Below are 21514 nucleotides of genomic sequence, written 5' to 3' on the forward strand. Positions count from 1 at the left end.
CTCACCAAGGTCGAATGTCTGCCTCCTTGCCCTCCTTGCCTCTACCCCAGGCCTGTGCTCAGGCTGACTCCGAGCGGGTCCCCTCTCAAGGCCTCTGGCGTCAGATTAGGAGCCTGCCAGCTGGGGGTTGGAAGGAACTAGAAGAGGCCTTAAGCCCCTTGCTGCTGCTCTCACTTCCATCATTTGAGCCTACTTCCAGCAGATCACCTACATGTCTCATCTACTGGTCAGGCCAAAAGGAGGTGTCACTGACACCATTAAAAATAAATCTCCCTAGCCCCGACTGCACTTGTCCCGCACGAATTTCTGAGGAAACGGGTCTGCTGCAGGGGAAAGGTTCCCATCCTCCCCCCACTGCCTCGCTGCTGATTCTACTTGCCGGCCGGTCCCTGGGGAGGGGTCTTTCCCCAGGAGTTTGCTAATGGTGCTGGTATGGGTGGGTGGTAAGTGATATTTTACTCAAGTTGTTTTAGAAAGATGGGCATAAATGTAATGAAGACGCAGATAGGGGGTTTTATTTTTTCTTCCCAGGCGCTGATCTCCGCCCCCACGCCTGCTTCCTGGCTCCCCCTTGTCATTTTCCTTCTAGTCTCTGCCTTCTTAGCGCCTGCCACCTCCCTCCCCGCATGTGTCCCTCGAAGCCCCTGGAGGCCCCCACAGTTGGTCAGAGGCTTCCTCTTGCGAAAGCCACCCCTCAGTCCCCATGGAATGTTCTGGCTCTCTTCTTTCCCCAGAGGAGGAGCATGGCTGACGGTGTCTACCCAGCCCAGGTGCAGCAGGGTCAGCCGCCCCACTGCTGGCCGCCTGGACTTGACCCGCGTTTGCAGCTCTATCCGGGCTGTGCTGCCGATTTCATCACCGGGAAGCGAGGAAAGGAAAGACCCTCCATCTGTACTTGGGTGGTTGGTCTCCCCAAAGCATGTGGAGATGTGGTAAGGGGATGCGGTGGAGTCCATGCTCTTCCCTCCCTCCTCCCCAGCTGCTCCCTGCTTCCCTGTCCAAGGTTCAAAGAGACTCAGGAGAGGGGCAAGCTGCCCGAAGCCCCCAAGGGCTGCTATGTGACAATTTCTAGAGTAGTTTTTTGAAAAACACAGATCCAGTCACGGCACCCTCTCTGCTTAAAACCTATTCCCGCAGCCGACCTGGATGCCTCTGCCTCAATGGAGGTCATCTTTTCCTTCTCAGCCGAGATGGGGATCCTCAGGCACCTTTTTGTGCATCAACAGCTCATCTCATCTGGCTCTGGAGGGAAAAGGGATTGCATAGAGGTTTTGCTGGTTGGCTTGTTTGTTGTTTGTTTGTTTATTTGTTTTTGGCTGGAAAAACAATTTTCTCCTTGTTTGTCCCTGGTTTGTATCCCTGGGTTTCTGAAATAAGATTTCTGCAATCACTTGCCAATGGGCTGCCCTGAAGCACCAAGAAAGAGCCTTGGGGACCTGGGGAGGGAAACCATGCTCCAACCTGGGCCGCTTTGACAGGCAACCACACCTGGCCTAGGACGAGCCACCGCAGGGCCCTCATCACATGGAGGCCACCACTACACCTGTTTCCATGGCAATGTCTGGCTTCCAGCCTGCAAGACTGGCTTTCTCCCATCTCCTCCCAGGCAGGCACCTGCCTCCATCTCTGGCTGGGGAAGCTGCTGATGGTCCCATCACCAACCATCTGTGCTGACCCGCCTGCAGGAGACAGAGGGGAGCTCAGGAGTAGTTCTCTAACACTCACACCAAGAAAATGCCCAACCCCTTAAATCCATCCACAGCTACATCCTGTGGCTCTGTCCTTGCCAGGCATCTGCCCAGGAGGGAGACAGAACAGATGCTAGGGATCTGAGCTCCTGCAATGGTGGTGCTTCCAATTGGCTCTAGAAAAACAGAAACTCTTGGGTGGAAAATTACCACCAGCTCCATAAGCAATTAAGGAAATGAGAAGAAACAGACTCAGAGCCTCAGGTGACTTGCATATTATCTGGAGGAGTGGGTGGCTGTCAGGACTTCAGAAGATGCTAGGGAGGATTACCAACATGGGGAGGGAGGGCAGGTGCACATATACATGGGTTTATGTTTTATGCACAAGATTGGAGGCCAACATACGTGTGAAAAGTACATTGTTGCCAGTCTAGATCACAGAATCACAAAATATTAACTCTTACATCTAGAAGGGACTTTAGTGATCATTTGGTCCAAGTTCATTTTACAGATGTGGAAACTGACACCCAGAAGCAAGTAACTTGCTCAGGGCCATGAAGGTGGCCTGCGACCAAGCCATGCTGGGTTGCAGGTTCTCAGCTGCTAAATGCAATGCTCTAGACTTGTTTATGTGCAGGCGCAGAGTGTATTTAAGGAAATTCAGTGGAGAGGCTTGTGTAAAGTGGCTAATGAAGTCTACTTTCCTCTCCCAGCAGAGTGTATTTAAGGAAAATCAGTGGAGACACTTGTGTAAAGTGGCTAATGAAGTCTACTTTCCTCCCCCAGTTCTCTTGTATATAAATCCAGGCTCTCAAATATTAGTTTTGGGCTCTGATGGGCCGTATGCATAGTTAGTTACCTATGAAACATAGTTTATATAGTATTTGTCTATGCAGAGTAAAACCCACTCCTATTTTATTATGAAAATAAAAATCCTGTTTGTCATTAAAATATCATATGTATGTAATATAAAATAAGGAATTATATGCACAGACTTGGAAAGTGAAGACATCTCATGGCTTCCTTTATGGAGCCTTTTTAAGAATCTTTGGTTTTAATTCCACGTGACCTGGCTAATTTCCTACTGATTTTAAAATTCAGGCCTGCCCCTTATTTAATGCCAGAGCCTCTTTCTCCAGACACCAGGGCTGCAGTGGCCACCAGAACGGCCTAGGTGACAGGACTCCAGGAGTCCCCCTGTCCTTGCCCACCACTGGGTGCGGGGGTACCACTGGTTGCTGCACCGACTCTGCCAGGATTTTTGTTTTGGGGATATTAGAGAAAGAGGAGTCTTAATTTCTAACTGAATTTTTACCTCAACAATGGAGTCAAAGCTCCCAGAACAGCATCCCTACTTGTATGTAGCCCCTTTGATTCAATTGTCAAGCAAGACCATCAAGGTGCACACACACACACACACACACACACACACACACACACACAGCAATCTATGATCCAGCAATTCTATTCACTCCTAGGTAGATATCTCAGAGAAACCTGTACACGTGCACAAGAAGACATGCACAAGAATGTTCACAGTGGTCCTGTAACAGGAAAGAGAGAGAGAGAGAAAAGGAAACATTTAAATGTACATCAGTGACAGAATGGGATTGTTGTATATCCATACAATGGAATATTATACAGCAACAAAAATGAAATGAACTAGAGCTACATATGTCTGCATGGATAAAGCTCAAAATTTTAATGGGGAGCAAAGTAGTGCAATAAAATTTAAATGAAGTTTTAAAACACACAAATATTCTATGATGTTCAGGGTTTGCATGTACATGCAGTGAAGGGATAAAGAAATGCTTGGGGTGAGAAATCTCAAATTCAGGTGGTAGTCTCCTCAGTAAAGAACTGAGAAAGTTTCTATTGTACTTGTCAAGTTTTATAAAGCTTAGCAGTGGTTTATGAGTGTTTATCAAATTATTGTTTCTGGCCTGGCCGGGCGTGGCTCAGCGGTTGAGCATCAACCAAGGATCCAGGAAGATCTCAGTTCGATTCCCGGTCAGGGAACATGCCCCAGTTGTGGGCTCGATCCCCAGTGGGGGGCACGCAGGAGGCAGCCGATCAATGACTCTCTCATCATTGATGTTTCTCTCTTTCTCTCTCCCTTCCTCTCTCTGAAGTCAATATATATATATTTTAAAAAGTAAAAACGTGTTTTTTTTTAAAAAATTATCGTTTCTGCATTTTATATGTCTAAAATATTGAGTGAAAAGACGAAAACACCAGGCAGCTAACCCAATTGGAAATTATTTATTTACCACTGAAAGGTTTTTGCTCCAAAGTGTGACATCAGACATATGACTACAATGCCTCATGCGTGTTTTTGTGCTTCAGTTCATAATTACAAACAAATACACACTTAGCATTGACAACAGGAAACACAGCGGCAGAAACAAATCACAAGGGCTAGATTTCTGTGTTTTGTGGTCCTCACCTCAATTTGGCTTAGGCACTAGCCACCTGCCACCCAGGACTCTTTGTATCCCAAAGGAATGACTCATAAAGAACTGATCTCCCATCCTGCTCTTTACATGGTGTCATTTGGGGTGATTTTTCACTCAACCTCCACCAAGAGTCATGTCAGATTGAAATGAACAGACATGTGCAAGGTCTTGATCAATCGGCACTCAACAAATAGATATTGATTTAAGAAGTGGAGTCACAGATTAATGAGAGTGGACTCCCAATTCTTTATCCCCATTGCTGTATCTATGAAAGAACCAGATCTCCTTGTGGGAAACAGCCCAGTCTGAGATGGTTTCTTACTTTATTTTCACCTCTGCTTCATGCCCCTCTTAGAAAACACTCCCTGGCAAAGTACAAGGTGTTCCTTTCGAAAAAAATCAGATGTGCTCACACAGACCCAATTACTCTTATTTGGTGGGTAGTAAACTGCAGATGTATCTGGTACAAGGTAAGCACTGAAGTTTTGGATCTGGCAGTCTGATACCTCTGACTAATATAAAATTCACCAAGACCAAATTTGGGCAGAAAAGCACAGTGATTATATTCTCTTCTATCATTAATGACATTTACACAGAGAGCTATGAATTGTCATTAGGTGAATGGTAATAATCGATGCCATGAATTTCTAGGCCAACTGAGATTTCTGATGCCTTTACCATTGAGAAACGACCTGGGACTCTGATTTTTATGCCATTTGCAGTGTCCTTTTCTCTCTACTCCCCTATCTATCCTTTACTCATTAATTCATTCAACAAATACTTTTCTGCAGGCCCATGAGCCAGCTTTATCCTAGGTGTCAGAACACACCAGTGAACACAACAGAAAAAGCTCCCTGGAAATCCTCTTATTTTTGTACATGCCTGGTAAGAGAGATGACAGCTGATACCTAAGATGTTCTGTGGTGGCATTTGACTCTTATCAGGGGCAACCTAGTTTATAGATTCTGGAAAACTAAACCTCTGGGATCCAAAGAAATGAATGCCTCATGGTGGAATGACCATGGGTAGAGGTGCTATTTTTAGGATCAGAGACCCTACCCAACCCACCTCAAGCATCCTTTGGTGTGACTACAAGGCAGGTATATAGATTTATAAAGAAATAGAACCATGTTTGCTAATTCTAAGCCTAGAATCCAGACTTTTCTAGACCGAAGTAGCAGATATTACCAAGAAGAGAGTACTGGTCAGCTTACATAGGGAATGTTTTGTTCTATTTTAGCCATGCCAACCAAATAAGGGAAACCAGAGTGACTGGAGGCGGGGGGGAGGGGGGGGGGTCAGGGTCTAAAAACATGTATAGGAAATCACTCACAAATGTGTTGCCTAAAAAAAAATTGGTAGGAGGTGGTCAACCTCAGTGATCAAGATTTCCAATCTGAAAGATTTCCCTTTTAAACAAGGATTTGATATTTTTTCTGTTTCTTTAGACGGTGGATAGAAGTTGTTTCTAATGCTTTTCTACTTCTGTACAGAAAGGAAAAATGATAACGAAGGGGGATAGGTCCCTGCTCAGAGTTTCAGGGGGAGACCAAGAATGACTTGACTTATTGAGGTTGAAGGATAGCCCTGACCCTAGGGGTTCCTGGATCTAGGAATTCTCTTTTAGATCAGGACCAGGATGACATCTGAAGACCCAGAGTTTGGATGTCAGTACTAAGGCGTCCAAACGCAGAATTCAGGGTACTGGAAATGCTTACAATGGAATTGGCTCTCTCCAGGCATTGTCAGCTGCCAACTTAAAGCTTAAAGATGATCTGCTGGTGGCCCCAGAGTTCGTTTTTAGCTGGGGAGCACGTGCAGCTTTGAGCACACTTTCATCTATCAATCACATCGTTCTCACCAATAGAGCTGCCGTGTCCTCAGTGCTGCGTATCAGATGGCCAACAACAGAATCCAGGAGTCTTGGCTCACAGGCAAACATATCCACTCCACAAGGCTCATCATTTAATTACCGGACAGCTCTTTGAAATAATAAGGTAGGAATCTGAAACCTGGCTGCTGGTTATTTACTTATTTTAAAGGGATCAGTCCTGCAAACTAAAGCTGGAGGCACATTTGTAAAAGTCTTTGTTTCCTATTCAGAGTTATCTTCCTTCCCCGCCTCCCCGGAGCCAGATGTAGTGAACTAAATTAACATGAGCCCCAAGTGTGGGATTCTTCCTGAAGTGGCTGGACCGCCAGGAGGGGTAGGTCTGTCTCAGAGGGTCACTTTGGTGATGCTGGTGGATGTGACAACGAGGACCTGATGACTAATAGGGGGATCCCACCTGTACTCTGCCAAGGAAGGCCCCCCTCAAATATAATATAAACTGATTCTGAGATAAAACAATAAAGTTAATCAATAAAAAGTACAAATGCAATCCAAGAGCAGGATCTGAAAAGTACAAAAGAAAATATGAAGAATCAGAATAATTAAATGAAGTACCCAGAGTCTTCCAAATTTCACACTGATGGTTGAGATATCCCGCATTGGAACCGGCTGCCCCAGGGTGTTAAGGACTGTGAAAACTTGTCTGGAATGTTGCAGAAGGGATTTCTCCAAGCCCAGTGCTCCAACCTCTGCAACCAAGCCGCTGAGTGCTTGCTGAAAAGGAAGGCTCCTGAGATCTGCCAGGAACACTGGTTTGGAAAGTCTACAGGTGGGCCCGGGAGTCTGCTGGTGATTTCTCCACACACTAAGGTTTGAGAGCTGCTTGGGTTGGGAGTGTGACTTCATGCTGCCTGAGATTTCACCCCACCCTGACAATCTCTAATTCTATGAGTTGATCCAGGATACTTTTATTTTCTTCATCATTTTTAAAATGCTCATTTTTAAAAAACCAAATTCTTTGTATCCATTATTCCCCCAATTCAGCTTTCTCTGCATCTGGACTGGCGCCCCCACCCGCAAATCCTACACATGGGCTGAAACTGACAAGTGCCTCATCAATGACACAGATGAGCAAAACGCATTCCTCAGTGTGACCCAGATGTCCACACGCTGCCCTGCCCTGCCCTGCTCACTGTTTAGAAACGGTGGTGTGATGACAAGGAAATAGGGTCTTGGTCTTTGCAAACACGCCTGTCATAATGAGGACGTGGCACAAAGAGGAGGTGGCAGAGGACAGCTGGGACCGAAGGGGCAGGGCTGTGCAGGAGAAGGGAGGTGGCCCAGGAAGGCAGCTACAGGTGTAGCTGGTGCCACATGGCGATCTGCCGGCGCGGGTTTTTGAGCATCTCCTCCCAGTGGCTGCGCTCCGAGCCCACGGCGTGCAAGCCCAGGCTACAGCGGCCCAGCGCGCAGCTCTGCCCCTCCTCCTCCTGGCCCAGCACCTCCAGCTCCACGCTCGAGGCCTGCAGCAGGTCGTCGGGCAGCTCGAACATGATCATCTCATTCCACACGGGGTTGATCTTGTGCTTGGCTCGTTTCGTCTGCTTCTTCTTCAGCTTCCGAGCCTGGTGCTTTAAGGTCACCTTGACAGAGACATCTGGGGAGGGACAGAGGGGGAAAGAGTCAGGGAGAATCTCAAGAGTGAGATTCGGGGATGTGGCGAGGCCCAGGGTAATGCTCTGTCTTAGGGATGGAGAGAAAGGAGAAAGAGTCTCTGGCTCAAGATCTGCATTGAGACTCCCTCTCTATGCAACCCCCCCACCCCAGCCCCAGCCATGGGTCGGGTATTAATTCAACAATTACTAAATGCCCACCATATGGCAGACACTGGTCTAGACATGGGGATATAGCAAATGTTCCTGCCTTACAGAATGTATACTCAAGTATGGAAAGCAGACAGTGGCATAATATGTAAGGCTGGTCATTGGGGGGCCCATGATTGTGTCACCATAGAGGACAGCCAGGGAGCCACCCTTTGCCATAAGCCTTCCCAAGTGCCTGTATGTCCCACATCAAGCCAGGCCCAGACAATGGCTCAGACATCCTGCAGTTTGATTTTAAATTCAGTCCAAAAAAACTAAACCACCCGGTGTCCTCATGCCCTTGGTTCTCTATCCAAGTATTTTTGTCTATTAGGAGCTAGTAGGTCACCTGCTGCTCGGATGAGTTCTTGTGCTCTGTTCTTTCCTAAGTTTTACTTGAGGACCCAAACTGCATGTGGAGGGTGAAGGGAGGCTGGCTTGGCCCCAGGGGCACTGCACCAATAGAGCCACCCCCTAGGAAATCCGCCCTCCCCGCCCCCAGGGAAACAGGCCACCAGCTGAGCTTTCACGTTAAGCTTTCATTAGTCAAGGTTCCCATTGCAAATGTGAGGATATTTGTTCCTCTGCATTTATTGTTATCACCACCCCCTGGTGGTTAGTTTGTTATTTCAGCGGATATTTGAGAGACAAAGTGTGCTGTCATTGTCCTGACAGACGCTATAAAAAAGAACCGAGGCAGAAAACTGTCTGGAAGGGATACTGAGCAAAGCGCACCGAATTCCGACCTTTGGCTCAGGAATCAGTGAGCAAGGTCAACGCTTCGGATTCATTCACCCAAGAGCTTCTGCTCAGAGATTCTGAACGCAGTGGCAATTCTTTTCTTGTACCCTGCTATAAATATCTATTTATTTATATGCTGCACAAGGTACCATATGGTAACCAGTGATGCTTTCCTGCTCTGACAAGAGAACCTACTTGGCCCCTGGACTAGGGCCTGGGGTGCGATATCCAAAAGGAGAAACCAAGGTTTCCAGAATATTGAAGGGATGTTTATTTGGGTATATGGGGCACAGATGCCCTAAGCTTTAGGCCACCTCAGCCCAGGAACCCACATACCTTCTGCCATCACCCACACTCAGCTGGTATGGGGGTGGCCTGCTGGCAAAGGCTGAGAAGAGGATACGGGCTACGGGTGAGAAGCACAGGGATGGCTGGCTGGCTGAGACAGGAGAAGGGAACCTAGGTTGCTCGACACTTGCCCGGGAGGTGGGCCCAGCTAGCTCTGGGTGACAAGGTCTGGGCCAAGTTCCCTTTATAGCCCAGACACTCCACTCCACGGCTACAGCCTGACCACTGGCTTCCTGTAACCCAGGGGGGAGACTGGTTCTTCTCACGGTGGATCACCAAGGTTGGGAGTCCCGGGTAGGCATGAGCTCATATCTGAGCCTTTATGGATGGGATTGGCCAAGAAGTAAATGGATATGAACTTAAAGAAGTGAGTGTGTCCTTTAAAAATTAATTTGTGAGCTTGGGATGAGGGACACAGCTAAGGCTGACTCCACAAATGTACTCATATCCCACCTCCCTGCTCACCTGTCCCCATTGTCTTCCAGGTGAGACCTCCCTCTACACACATCCCCAGAGGCCAGAGGGGTCCTGGTTCTCTCCTCTCACCCCTCACTCACCTTTCCCCAGGAGCTCCTTGGGCTGGTTGGAGTGGAGGTTCTTGGCCTTAATCAGCACCACCAGGAGGCGGTTGGCAGCCGGGAGGTAGCTGATGGAGAGAAGGACCTCTCCAGTTCCTGCTGAAGGCTCCTGAAACAGAAGAGAGAGTGTCAGAGATGGCTTGTTAGGGGTGGCTTCTGACCCATCAACTAAAGCTAAGGCTAGGGTCTCACTATTTGTATCCAACAGGCATCCTAGAAACCATTTACTCATCAGCACTGGTTTCTCCACCCCTGCAAAAGGGAGGGGTGCAGAGAAGGATTATATGTGGCATCTGTTTCAATAAGAGTTTGTTTCATTTGCCACAAAAATGTGATTTTCCAAATACCTTATATTTAAACAGAACATATAAAACAGATCAAAGAAATGCCACTCAGGAGGAGCAGGGGCAGAGGGCCAGGATTCCCTCTCACCCTTCACCTGCCCCTGCCCAAGCTCCCAGGACATCTTTACAGAATGCTAGGGTTCTAGGGAACACAGTTGGAGAACCACCGCATTGACCCATCAGGTTCCTGGGGCAGTGGGGAGTTGTGATTCATTTCTCTGTTTGAAAAGATAATTCCTTCCAGCCCCTCCAGAGCTGAGAGAGTCAATAATGCCATGTACTAATGCTGAGCAGGGCCCTGCTTAGTCAACAGAATGGCCAACCATGTCAACAAAAAGCCAGGCATACGATGTCAGGTAATACACACGAGACGGCCAGCAATAACTGCACTTGACAGGAGGTGCAGAGGCCTCCGAAAGCATCCAAAATGTCCATCCCTATCTGCAGCTTTACAGAGTGCCTCCACTGAAAGTCCTACAAGAATTTGTTAGGAATTTTAACAAATCCATTGAGGGGACGAAAGTGACCAAAAGAGCCCCTACAGGAGGTGCCTGTCACAGTCCAAAGGTAGTGCTAAGACCATAGACTCTAGAACCAGACTATCTAGGTCTGAGTTCCAATCCTCCCATTTACTAGCTATAACCTCCCTTTCCTCATCTGTAAAATGGGAATAATAACATCAACCAACGGGGTTGTAGAAGTTGAGCTGATATTTAATGGCTTAGAACAGTGTAGGACACTAAGAACTGCGGAACTATTTACTTTATCACCATTGGTTATTAAGGAAGGCCGATCAGTACCTCTTGAGATTAAGTGGGTACACTGTTTCTGGATGAATGGGAGCCAGTCTGGGCTTCAAGAGTGAGGCTGGATGGAGGAATCAGCTAGCCCTCTGCCTGAGTTGTGCCTTCCACCCAGGAAAAATGTCTTTGATGTGACCCTGACAATTCAACTAGCCATAAGTGACCAGTCAGATGATGAAATGAATTGGGAGCTGCCAGGACCTTTGGCACTGGCATGAATAATAGCAGCTAACATTAAACACTTACTACATGCCGGGTGTAACTGCATGAGCTATCGCACTAGGCTGTTAGCTCCACAAAGCCATCCCCAGCTCCCAGCACTCAGTTGACACACAATAAATATTTGTGAGATATAAGGGTGAGACATCCCACTTAATCTTGGAAACAACACTAAGAGCAATACTGATTTTGCTCCCATTTTAAGCATAAGACCCTGATGCTCAGAAAGGGCACGTCACTGCTTGAGGTCATGTAGCTGGCAAATAGCAAAGCTGAGCCTTGAACAGGGGGTCTGATCTGAGAGCAAAGCCCATGTCCTAAGCCCATTGCTCTCCAGCATCCGCCCCTCGGCTCTGCTGCTTTAAGTGCCTGCTGACAGAAACGGAGGCACACACGGGAGATACTGCAGGTTCGGTTCCAGAGCATTGCAATAAAGCGAGCTGTAATCTTTTTGCAGGTGGAGGGCCTTGCCTCCAATTTGTAAAAAATGCAACATCTGTGGAGTACAATAAAGCGAAGCCTCAGTAAACTGAGGTTTGCCCGTAACCCTTGTTCTTTCTCCACCCTCTCCCTGGTTTTGCCTACCCCCCCCCCCAACTTCTTGAGTGCCCAATGAATCATCATTCAAGCTGCCCTTGGGGTGGGTCGCTATATGGTCCCCAGTGACTCACACCACTTTTGGCTGAGTGTCTTTTGGTGAGAAGTGGGGCACCGCTGGCACCTTTGTTAAGTCATTCTGGGCTGCAGAGACTGAAGGCTTCACCCACCTGCTCCCATGGTGGGACAGGAGCTCTCTCCTGCCACATACACTGAGTGCCACCTCCTACCTCTGACTCCAGGCTGCCCTCTGAGATTGCTCACGTCTGTGGGAAACAGGTCAGTGGTCCTGTGAGAGTATATCTGTGTAACAGTGACAGCTACAACGTGTGTGATGATTATGAGAGTGGATGAGCCATAAAGGCAGGGCTTTGTCCAACTAATTCTGTGTCCCTAGCTCCTGGAATGGTGCCTGGCACATGGCAGAAATCCGGCAAGGTATTTGTGGAATGAATGATTTTTACTCTTCCAAGGGGGAGGGCAGAAGCAGCTTTGGGGCCTGAGACTTCTGCCTATATAGGCTAGAGCTCAGCCCTTTTGGGGTGGCACCAAAGTCTCCAGAGCCCTTGGGGCACCCCTCCATCTCTGGAAAAAGCTGTTTTCCGGGATGAACAGATCAAAGCATTGGAGTCTTCTTCCAGGGGGCCCCCAGCTAGGACTTCACACAAATCCCCAACCTTGCACTGATTAGAGAGTGTGCTTCGGAACAGCCTACTTCCAGCCGAGCGCAGCTGTCAATGTTTAATCGATTTTCTGAGTCTTGGAAAAAGAGAAAAATAAGGCAAGAACGAAATGACAGCAAAAAGGGGAGCAGGTGGGAGTGAAAGCATACTCCCCGCTCCTGCAGTGTCCATCGGGAAAGGCGCCTGCTGCTAGTGCCTCACAGTCAGGCGCTTCCATGGCATGGGGGCGAGGGGACAGCCTGAGATTTACAGCCAGACTGCCTGGCCTCAAGGCAGAGCTTGCCATGTCCCAGATGGCGACCCTGCATGGGCCATTGAACTACTCCAAGTCTCAGTCCCCTTGTCTGTAAATGGGGAGTCACAGCAGCACCTGGGACTCATCTCCTCTGCAGTGCCTGGCACATAGTAGGAGCATAGGAATTAGAAATGAATTTAAATGAGGGTAATACTGCCAGCACCAGAGTCAATACATTCATAACATGATGGCAGGCTAGAAGCAAAGCTAGACCCCAGGAATCCCAAAACCAGGGCTGTGGGTCTGCTCCAGCCCTCCACCCTGTTCAAGACTCCAGGCTTCCTTACACACACACGCACGCACGCACGCACGTGCACACACACACACCTGAGCTGGGAAGTTCCCTAAAGCTATTCCATGAGCACTGGCCCAGATCTGCCATCCATGCTCCACTAACAGGTTTGAGCTGTCCTGGGGAGAGATAACCCCACCTTAACTGAAGTCTTCAGCTCCCCCCACTGGGCAGCCCCCAGAGGTACGGACACCCCATCCAGGCCCAGGCGAAGCTCCCCGGCCACACTGTGGCGAGAGAAGCGGTCACAGGTCCTCAGGGTCAGTGTCAGGGTCGCGGTGGGGAGCTCCTCCTCTGCCAGGGGGAGCACCAGGCCTTCCTCCCAGGTGATACGCAGCTCCCGCTTCTTTAGGGCCGTTTGAGCCTCCACAGAGCCTGTCTTGTTGGTCACGCTGCCTTGGACATAGCAGTCACAGCCTCCGTCATGGTCACTGGTCACAGCTGCAGCCAAGGACAAAGCAACACATACATGGAACCGAGGTAGGAGAGAAGCCCTGCTTTGAGTAGCAGAATCTGGCTTAAAGGTCATGACCTCGGGTGTGTGGAGAAAGCCCAAGGCTGACCCCTTGGTGTTGTAGAATCACCTTTCAGAAAGACATTGAGAGCTGGCTCTCTCACGTGAGGGGGCCAATGTCAGCATGTGCTAGTCTTCCTCGGAGAACAGGGACAAGGCTTGGTGTTTCCCAGAGCCCCTCCCACCTCACAACTCTGAGATTCTCCAAGGTGCCTGAGCCCAGGAACTGCTGATGACTTGTTGGTGTTGCTACTGACACAGTAATGGTTTGTTCTGTGCTTTTCACGTTAACCACATCACCACCTGTGATCTAAATCCTGAATGTTGTTTCATATTCTGAACCTTGGTGCTTTCAATGCTTCACAATGAGGACATCTGCACTTGTGGTGCTTTTAGGACTGGTTCCTAAATGATAACGTGAGACATGGCAGCTGATGCTCCCCAGGAAGAGGAGAATCGAGGCCATGTGTCCTGACAGAAAGAACTCTCCATGAGCTTCAAGGAAATTGGGTGCAGTCCTGGCTCTGACACCAATTGTTGGAGTGATCTTAGAGACCTGATGTTGCTAGATCTCAGTTTCCTAATCTGCAAAATGGGACCACTGTGAAGACCAAATATAATAAAGTATATAAAAATGCTAAAAAGTCTTTTAAAAATAAAAAGGAGAGACACTCCCTCAAAAAAATTAAATAAAATACAAAAGTCCAATTTATCCTGCCCCAGCTTCCAGGAGCCATGGAGTAGCCCATTGTTAGCCCTGATTCCTTCACAAAGTCCTCCCTTTGTTTGCTGATGGTAATGTGAATTGTCAGGGCAGAGAGACCAGGGACAGCCTGACCCCTCGGGAAGACCACCTGGTCCTAGGAATGCTGACTATTCAGAACGCACTCTGTGTCCAATGTCAAATGCACCCATGGCAGAGATGGCTAGCTGTTCATCAAAACCCCATTTCCTCTTCTAGCTGGGCACCTGCTGGACCACATTTCCCAGCCTCCTTTGCAGTCAGTGGCCATGTGACTGAGTTCTAGCCAATGAGATGTGAGCAGGAGTGATGCATATCAAGTGCAGGTAGTTTTTAAGGAATGGTTGTGCCCTCTCCCTGTCCTCCCCCTCCTTCCACCTGCTGGAAACAGGTGACAAAGAGGCCCAAGAGGATTATGGAGCCACAGATGGAAGGAGCCTGGTCCCTGAGTCACCATTTGGAGGAAAGATATCCGCCCACCAAGGATTGTTATATGAGAGAGAAAAAAACCCCTATATGTCTGAGCATCACATGTTTCAGGGCTATTTGCTACAGAGTGCTCATCTAGCACCAGTCCCCAGCTATGGGTGCTCCCGTCCCTCCTGCACAGCTCCTCTGTGGCAGACAGACACACAGAAATCCCTGAGAGTCAACTGAGAGCTTACCTTCCAGGTGAGTCACAAACAGCTCCGCCTTCTGCTGGTCATACTGCAGGCAGTAGTGGAGCTTGGGGGCTTGGTTCCAGCTGGCAGCCTTCTCTGGGTTCCAGGTCTCCATGACACAGACATCCTCCACCACACCTGTTAAGAAGGTAAAGGCGTTCCTGCCACCCATGCTGGAGTCCTGTTTTCTGGATCACACCTTTCCCAGCTCTGCCACCTGTGCCACCAACCTGAACCCAAAGCTCCCGAGGCAGGTGCAAAATCATGGTGGCAGCACCTGCGCTCCTGGGCCTTGCATTTCAGGAGTCAATCACAGCCCGGTGGTCAAGACATGGGCTTTGGTGTAAGACACAAGCTGGTATGTAACAGTTATGTGACCTTGAACAAGTTACCCGATTTCTTCAAACCTCAGTTTCCTCATCTTTACAATGGGAATGATCACAGCTCCTTCTTCCTAGTGTTACTGTGAGTATTAAATAAAATAAAGTGGGGAAAGTACTTAGCCCAAGGCCTGGCCACGGAGAGCTTACAGTAAGAAAAACTGTCATAGCCTGTGTGGTTCTGGTCACCCTGTTTCAGGCAAACCATCCCCAACCCATGCCCAGCTCCACCCTCCCACAGAGTCTAATCCCTGCTCCCCAGCATTTCATGCCGTTAGGAAATGAGTCAGGAGGAGGTGCTGGGACAAGGTCAGGGAAGATGGGTTGATTTTCGTGCATGTTCAATAAATGCTTGCTGAATGAAGGAGTGACCTGATCTTTAATTCAGAAGTTCCTAAAACCAGAACTACTTCTCACTCTGCCCCTCCCTTGAACAAACATCTGGACGACTCTCATTATTCAAATATAAGAATGAAAGGATCTAGCAGCTGCAGCAGACTCCACTTTAAGCAAATTGGAATTTGAAACATTTTAATTTTCGGGGGCAGATATAGAAAGGAGTGTTTAATTTCTAAAATGGCCCATTATTGGGTCCCTGCAGGTAGTAAAAAATGCCCCTGGGCATCTCACCAGGGGACAGATTGGCCAGGATGAGAGTGATGTGTAAAGCAAGATGCACACGGGACCCGTGTGGCTTCCAAGGGCACCACAGGGACAACCACAGCAAGGTCAGGGTCAGCAGGGGCTTGTTGGGCACCCAGAGCTCTCAGCCCTCAGACCACCTCACCCTTCAAAATCAAAACCAAACCAAAGCCAGTACCACATGGAGAAGCAGGAGTGGATTCAGCTTCAAGAATTGGGACTTTGAGCTGTACACCTGAAACAATACAAAATAAAATTGAAAACAAAATTGGGACTTTGAACTCTACAAGGAGCTGATGAGGATCGTCCTGAGTGGGAGTAGACACGTCCAGCATGTCACGGGCAGTGTCTGCGGGATCTGGCCCCCTCCTCCCCTGCGCTGCCGCACCTCTGGTCCATGCTCGCCGAGCCAATCAACTCTCCATAGACTTCTGTGGAATCAGAACTCGGCTGCTGCCTTATGGACAAGGGAAGGAATGAGGAAACAGGAGAAAGAGATGATCTAATGTGTTCTGAAGCCTACAGAGTTCCAGGCTGTGATTTGCTCTCCTGCTCTCCTTGGTGGCCAACCTGTCTAATCCTGGCTTCATCTGAGCTTTGAGAAACCTGGAGCTCCCAAGAAAAGCACCCACAAGGGTCCTCAAGCAAGTGGTTTCCCATCCAACCTTAAGCTCTCTTCAGTAGGCGTATTTTAAATCTATTTAAAATGTTCACTGGCAAATCTGGAGGCTTAAAGCCAACCAGGATTCATTCATGCCGTAGGTACTGCGTGCATTTGTTCTGGAAGAAATGCCAGGCTAATCACTGTGGCTCTGAGCCAGGTTGGAGGGGCACTTGTTCACTGGCCAGCGTGGGTACGGCTGGAGTCATGCCAGGACATGTGTTAGGAGCGGGGTCAATGTCAAAGCTGGTTCTGCTGCTTCTGCTTCCACTGTCTCCATCTCCAACCACACAAAACAGAACCCCAAACCACACAATCCACTCTCCCAGCTGTAGATTTCACCTCCTTATAAAGGCTTGTGTGCTATTTGGGTTAAAGATGATCTCTGTTTGCATGTCTGCCCCAGTGCCCAGCACAACTCTGTCCACCTAAAGGAGATGCATTCTTGATGTTGATGCTGATGAGCAGAATAGAAGCAATAATAACAATATATTTTGATGACCTCCTAGTGCCAGGCCCTGAGCTAAGCACTTTATATGCATTATTTTATTTACACTTTACAACTTTACCAAGTGGGTAATAGTATGAACCCAATTTATAGATGAGGAAACTGAGGCCCAAAGAAGTTAGCAACATGACTGAGGCCACACAAGTACATAAAAGGGCAGAGAGTTTAACCCATGACTCTGAACACATGGAAAGGGAGTCTCCATTTCCCAGGGAAAAGCTGGGGAGAAGCAATGTGGCAATATGTCAGCAGGAACAAAGGACTATAATCCTGAGGCCCTGTGCCCACCTGTTTGTCCAGTGTCAAATGTCACTGACTCTGAGCTGGCCATGCCCAGCACCTACACAAACACTGACCAACCCCGATGTAGCTCATGAATGAGTGAGGGGCAGGAGAGCCTACCATTCTGAGGAAGGACGAACAGCTCCTCTGTGACCTGCCTCTTGAGGCGGCTGTCATTTGGGGCCTGAGGGCTGGCAGACGCAGCAGGCTCCTCTGTGGTCCTCAGAGTGTAGTCTGCGTAGTTGATGACCTCTGGGGCCGTCACAGCTGGCCTGGGTCCATAGATGTCTGGGAACTTGAGGAGGGCTCGGGGCTGGACGGGCTCTGTGGACTTTTTAATGTTGAACTGCAAACAAAGCACTCTGGTCAGTCTTCTGGAGAACCTCCTGCCTGGTTTCCACCCACAGAAGGGAGGAGCAATGACCTGACTTTTCATGGGAGGCAGAGGGAGGGCTGGGGTCCCTTCTGCTCTGAGGAGTGTGACCTAGGAAGGCAAAACATCATCTCTAAAGTCACCTGAAACTACAACATTATGAATCCAGCCACGGCCCGCTGAGATGTTGGCCCTATTCACCCATCCCTCTCTCTGCCCGCCCCCCCTCTGCCCGCCCCCTCCCTCCATCCGCCCCTCTCTCCCTCTACCCCTCCCTCCATCCATCCCTTTCTCCACCCACCCCTTCCTCCATCCATCCTACGGGTGGGTCCCCAGGTGTTATCTGGTCCTGCCTCAGGTGGCCCTCCCTCTGATGCTGTCTGTGCCACTTGCCTCTTTGGTTTAGCTGGTTTGAATTGGGGTTTTGTAACTTGCATCCAAGAGCACCCCAAACTGATGCACTGCATTTTTAACAAGCAACGCAGGAGGTCATGACCCTGGTGTAGAGAAATTCTGCCTGGGGGTCAGATACCATCCCCTCAACCCCAACCCACTCTGCATCCAGCCAAGGGCATCCTCACTTGCTGCTTGTCCCTGCCCTGCCTTGGCAAGGTCCTCCGCAGTAATGACTGCCCTCGGCGGAGCGGGATTTATAGCCCTTGACCAGGCTGAGAGCAGTGTGATGACTGCTACACGAGCCTCTCCAAGCAGTGAGAGCAGCAGCTGATTACTGACCTCGTTCTCTTGTACAGTTTTATTTATTGCCTTTCAAAACCCGGTTCTTCTACATCATTCAAACGTATCTATGTTTTCCACTTAAATAGATTAAACTTCAGTGCCCAGGGAACAGAAAAGAGGGTTGGGAGTTGAGGGAGGGCACCTAGGGAAGGATTATGGGTGGAAAGTAAGAACTCCTGGGAGGAAGGAAGCCGACAGGGGAGCAGACCCCAGTGCAGGGACCTGTGCTCCAGCTTCACACAGCAATGTAGCAGTGGCAGGGTTTGGGAGGTGGGGATTCTCTAAATGTCCCATGAACCCAGGGAAGAGGCCTGGACACATAGATGCGGAATGGGTCAGGGAAGGCCTCCAGGCACTCAGCCATTAGGGAATGTCCAGCTGTGCTCGGCATTGCAGGTACAGAGACGGGAGACAACACCCTGGGACAGTGCATCAGACCCTCCAGTGTCTCCTTGGATTCACTTTGTCTCACGTGTCCCTGGGGCCTTGGACCACTTCCTCCCCGCCACGGTGGCCAGCTCTGCATGGACTCCAACTTGCTTTAAGAGGGCACAGCCTCATTGTCACACCCTGCCCCTACCCTGGGGCTTCTCAGTGGCTGCTGAGGTGTGAGGCATGCAGGGACTCTGTGTCCACTCCAGGGCCACCCAGATGTGTTAAGAGTTAAAACTCCATTGAAGGGTGGGGCTTGACCACTTCAAGCTGGAAGCCAAATACTGAACTCTTCCCTTCCTCCTCACTACCCCTCCCAAGAGTGACTTCAGTGGCTTTGGAAGATGACACCTGGAGATCCAGCAGTTGCCCTTGACACCAACTGGTGGCCGCTCAGTAACATGCCCTGGGCCTTATTCGTGTCCCCCTCCTCCCATCCCTCCCACATCCCTGGAGAGAGGCCTCTGGCAGGCTCAGCTTTCCCGTAATCCAGGCTAAGACAAATGGTATGGGGTCGGGGAGGGCAAACCTTCATTTAATGAACAAATATTTATTGAGCCCTACTACAGGCCAGGTCCTCTGCTAAATGTTAGGAACACAGATGTGACAAGATAGATGCTGTCTTCCCCTATGAGGCTGATGTTGGGAAAAGAGAAATTAATTATGTAATTAATGATCTGTAAACAAACACTTAACTTTACCCGAGATGTTAGGCGAATCCTTTAGTGACATGATTAATTTTTTCACCTAAGGACTGTTTATTGATTTGGGTTTTCACACTGAGGCTCCAACTTAAAGCATCACAGCACCCAGGAACTCCCAGAAAGGGGAGGCAGGCTTAGCTCGAAAAGGGGACAGATGGCTTTGGAGCTTATACTTGAACTTTAAAAAAAGAGATGGGAGAGATGGACATAGAGTATTTAAACGATGCCAATCACAGGCCACTGTGGCTAAGCCCCTCAGAGGGGAGCTGGGCCAGGAAGAGGCACCTGCTGCCTCTGTCACTCTGGGCTCTAATACTAGTCAGTACACATATTAACATGTGTACAAGAGTTTGAAATATGGCCTGGTGGTCAGTGTGTAAGCTGTAAAACAAGATAGCTTGGCTGGAGTCCCATTACTCGCTACCTAATCTTGGTTCTGATTAATCTCTCTGTGCCCCGTTTCTACATGTATAAAATGGGGATGCTCACTCCAGGGAACAGGAAGTGTTCTGGAGCAGTTGGGAATCTTTCTTGAAATTTCCAGTTCTGTCTTAAAATTCATGAGACTTTTTGTATTTGACTCCATATGATTGTTTTAGTATGAAAAGTTTCCCTTGTTTATTTTGTGACTTGGGATATTCACAGGACACTGGCTGACACCACAGTCCCTCTGCTCATCCCCTTCTCCCCTACTGTCTCCCTGTGTTGGCCAATGTGCTGTAAGTCAAGCTAGAAGTTAATGGAGAGAAACAGTCATTTGCTTCCGGGGAAAGACCAACTCCTAGAAGCTGAGTCTGAGTGGGAACAGCCCTCTGTCCAAGTTTTCCTTACAACAATATAGCTAACTCTTCTGGAGAGAATTTGGGGTGCAGTCATAGGAGCTCTTAACCACCCCAAAGACTTGATTCCCTTCTGCCCTTTCCCTCTGTGGATCACCCTCGCACACACCAACAACTGCTTGAATCCTCACAGCCAGCAGGTCACTTGTTAACAGCCTTGTATCAGTCAGGGAGGGCCAATGCTATGTAACAAACAACCCCCAAACCTCAGTGCCTGAATGCAATAAAAGCTGATTTCTCACAGCCTGAAAAGAGTCTGCTGGATTTTCTCCAAACTCAGAGTCCCGGCCTCTTCTGCCTTGTGGTTCTGCCCACCTATGCCCTGCAGGGTTCAGATATGAACTCATCAAATCCTTGTAATAACCTTGTTAGGAAGTGCTACTATGATCAGTCCCATTTTACAGATGAGGATCCACGGCCAGCCTGTGAGCAGTAGAGGCTCGATTCAAAGCCAGGCTGACTCACTCCAGAGCCCTATGTTGACCCACTCTGCTGTGCCTCCAGCCCCTTAACCCATCACCTCACATTTCTAGTCATATTTTACTGCTCATCCATGTTTTTGTGCCACTTAAACTAATGCCTGGGCCACGACCCCTTACCCTGCCCCTACAGGCCCTTCAGACAGAGGAACAGGCTTGTAAGCGCTGGTTCCCACATTTTATGTCCTAAGTTTCATGTGGGAAATGTAATATTCAGATTCCAGAGCAGCCCCCCAAGGGATTTGACTCAGAGGTCTTAGGTGGGGCCTGAGGAATCTGCATGTCTAAGAAGTCTGCCGTGACCATGACGTGGGTGCTTCCTGAGACTAACATGGAAATGCCTGGTTTGGGGAAGGCCCCAAAAGTCCAGGTGGGGTAGATATAGAAATGTCCTCTTGCATGGTGAGCTGCTCACAGGCACAACCTCCGCATCTCTCAGTCAGGTCCTCTCAGTTCCCCACAAACATTTGTCTGGTAGATCTTCAGCTCCTGGGGAGCTGCTGGGACCATGATCTCTACTTCTTAGCTGTTTATCTGCCAATCCACAGGGTCAGGTCCCAGGGGAGAGCATATTTCAAGCTGCAAAGTTGAAATTCACTTTGAAGAAGCAGCTTATCTTCTGGTCCAGGCTCCAAGCAGTGTTTCCATGGCAACCTAGCCACAGCATCATCTTTTGTTATCCCCTCCAACACCTCCTCTTCTGTTTATTATAAATCTGTATCCCAGTCCTTTCTCAAATTTCCTTCCCTGGGGACTCACCTCCTGCTAGACTCCCCTTTGTGGTTATTTTAAAATCTAAAAGGGGTAGTTTGTGGTTGACC

At 48.9% G+C, this 21514-nt stretch overlaps 1 protein-coding gene across 1 annotated transcript in view; it reads right to left on the minus strand.

Annotated features, from left to right (window-relative positions):
- Nucleotides 1-3934: 3934 nt before the first annotated feature.
- Nucleotides 3935-21514, minus strand: part of SYT13 (synaptotagmin 13) — a 33523-nt gene continuing 15943 nt past the window's right edge. Inside the window, exons 2-6 of the mRNA XM_087821829.1 lie at nucleotides 17249-17474; nucleotides 14659-14793; nucleotides 12877-13178; nucleotides 9484-9613; nucleotides 3935-7632 (exon numbers count right to left, since the gene is read on the minus strand). Coding sequence (XP_087677955.1) covers nucleotides 7328-7632; nucleotides 9484-9613; nucleotides 12877-13178; nucleotides 14659-14793; nucleotides 17249-17474 — 1098 coding nt within the window. The 3' untranslated portion in view covers nucleotides 3935-7327. The remainder of the gene's footprint in view (nucleotides 7633-9483; nucleotides 9614-12876; nucleotides 13179-14658; nucleotides 14794-17248; nucleotides 17475-21514) is intronic.

This window comes from Miniopterus natalensis, chromosome 11 (assembly GCF_054644295.1).
Source record: "Miniopterus natalensis isolate mMinNat1 chromosome 11, mMinNat1.hap1, whole genome shotgun sequence".
NCBI lineage: Eukaryota > Metazoa > Chordata > Mammalia > Chiroptera > Miniopteridae > Miniopterus > Miniopterus natalensis.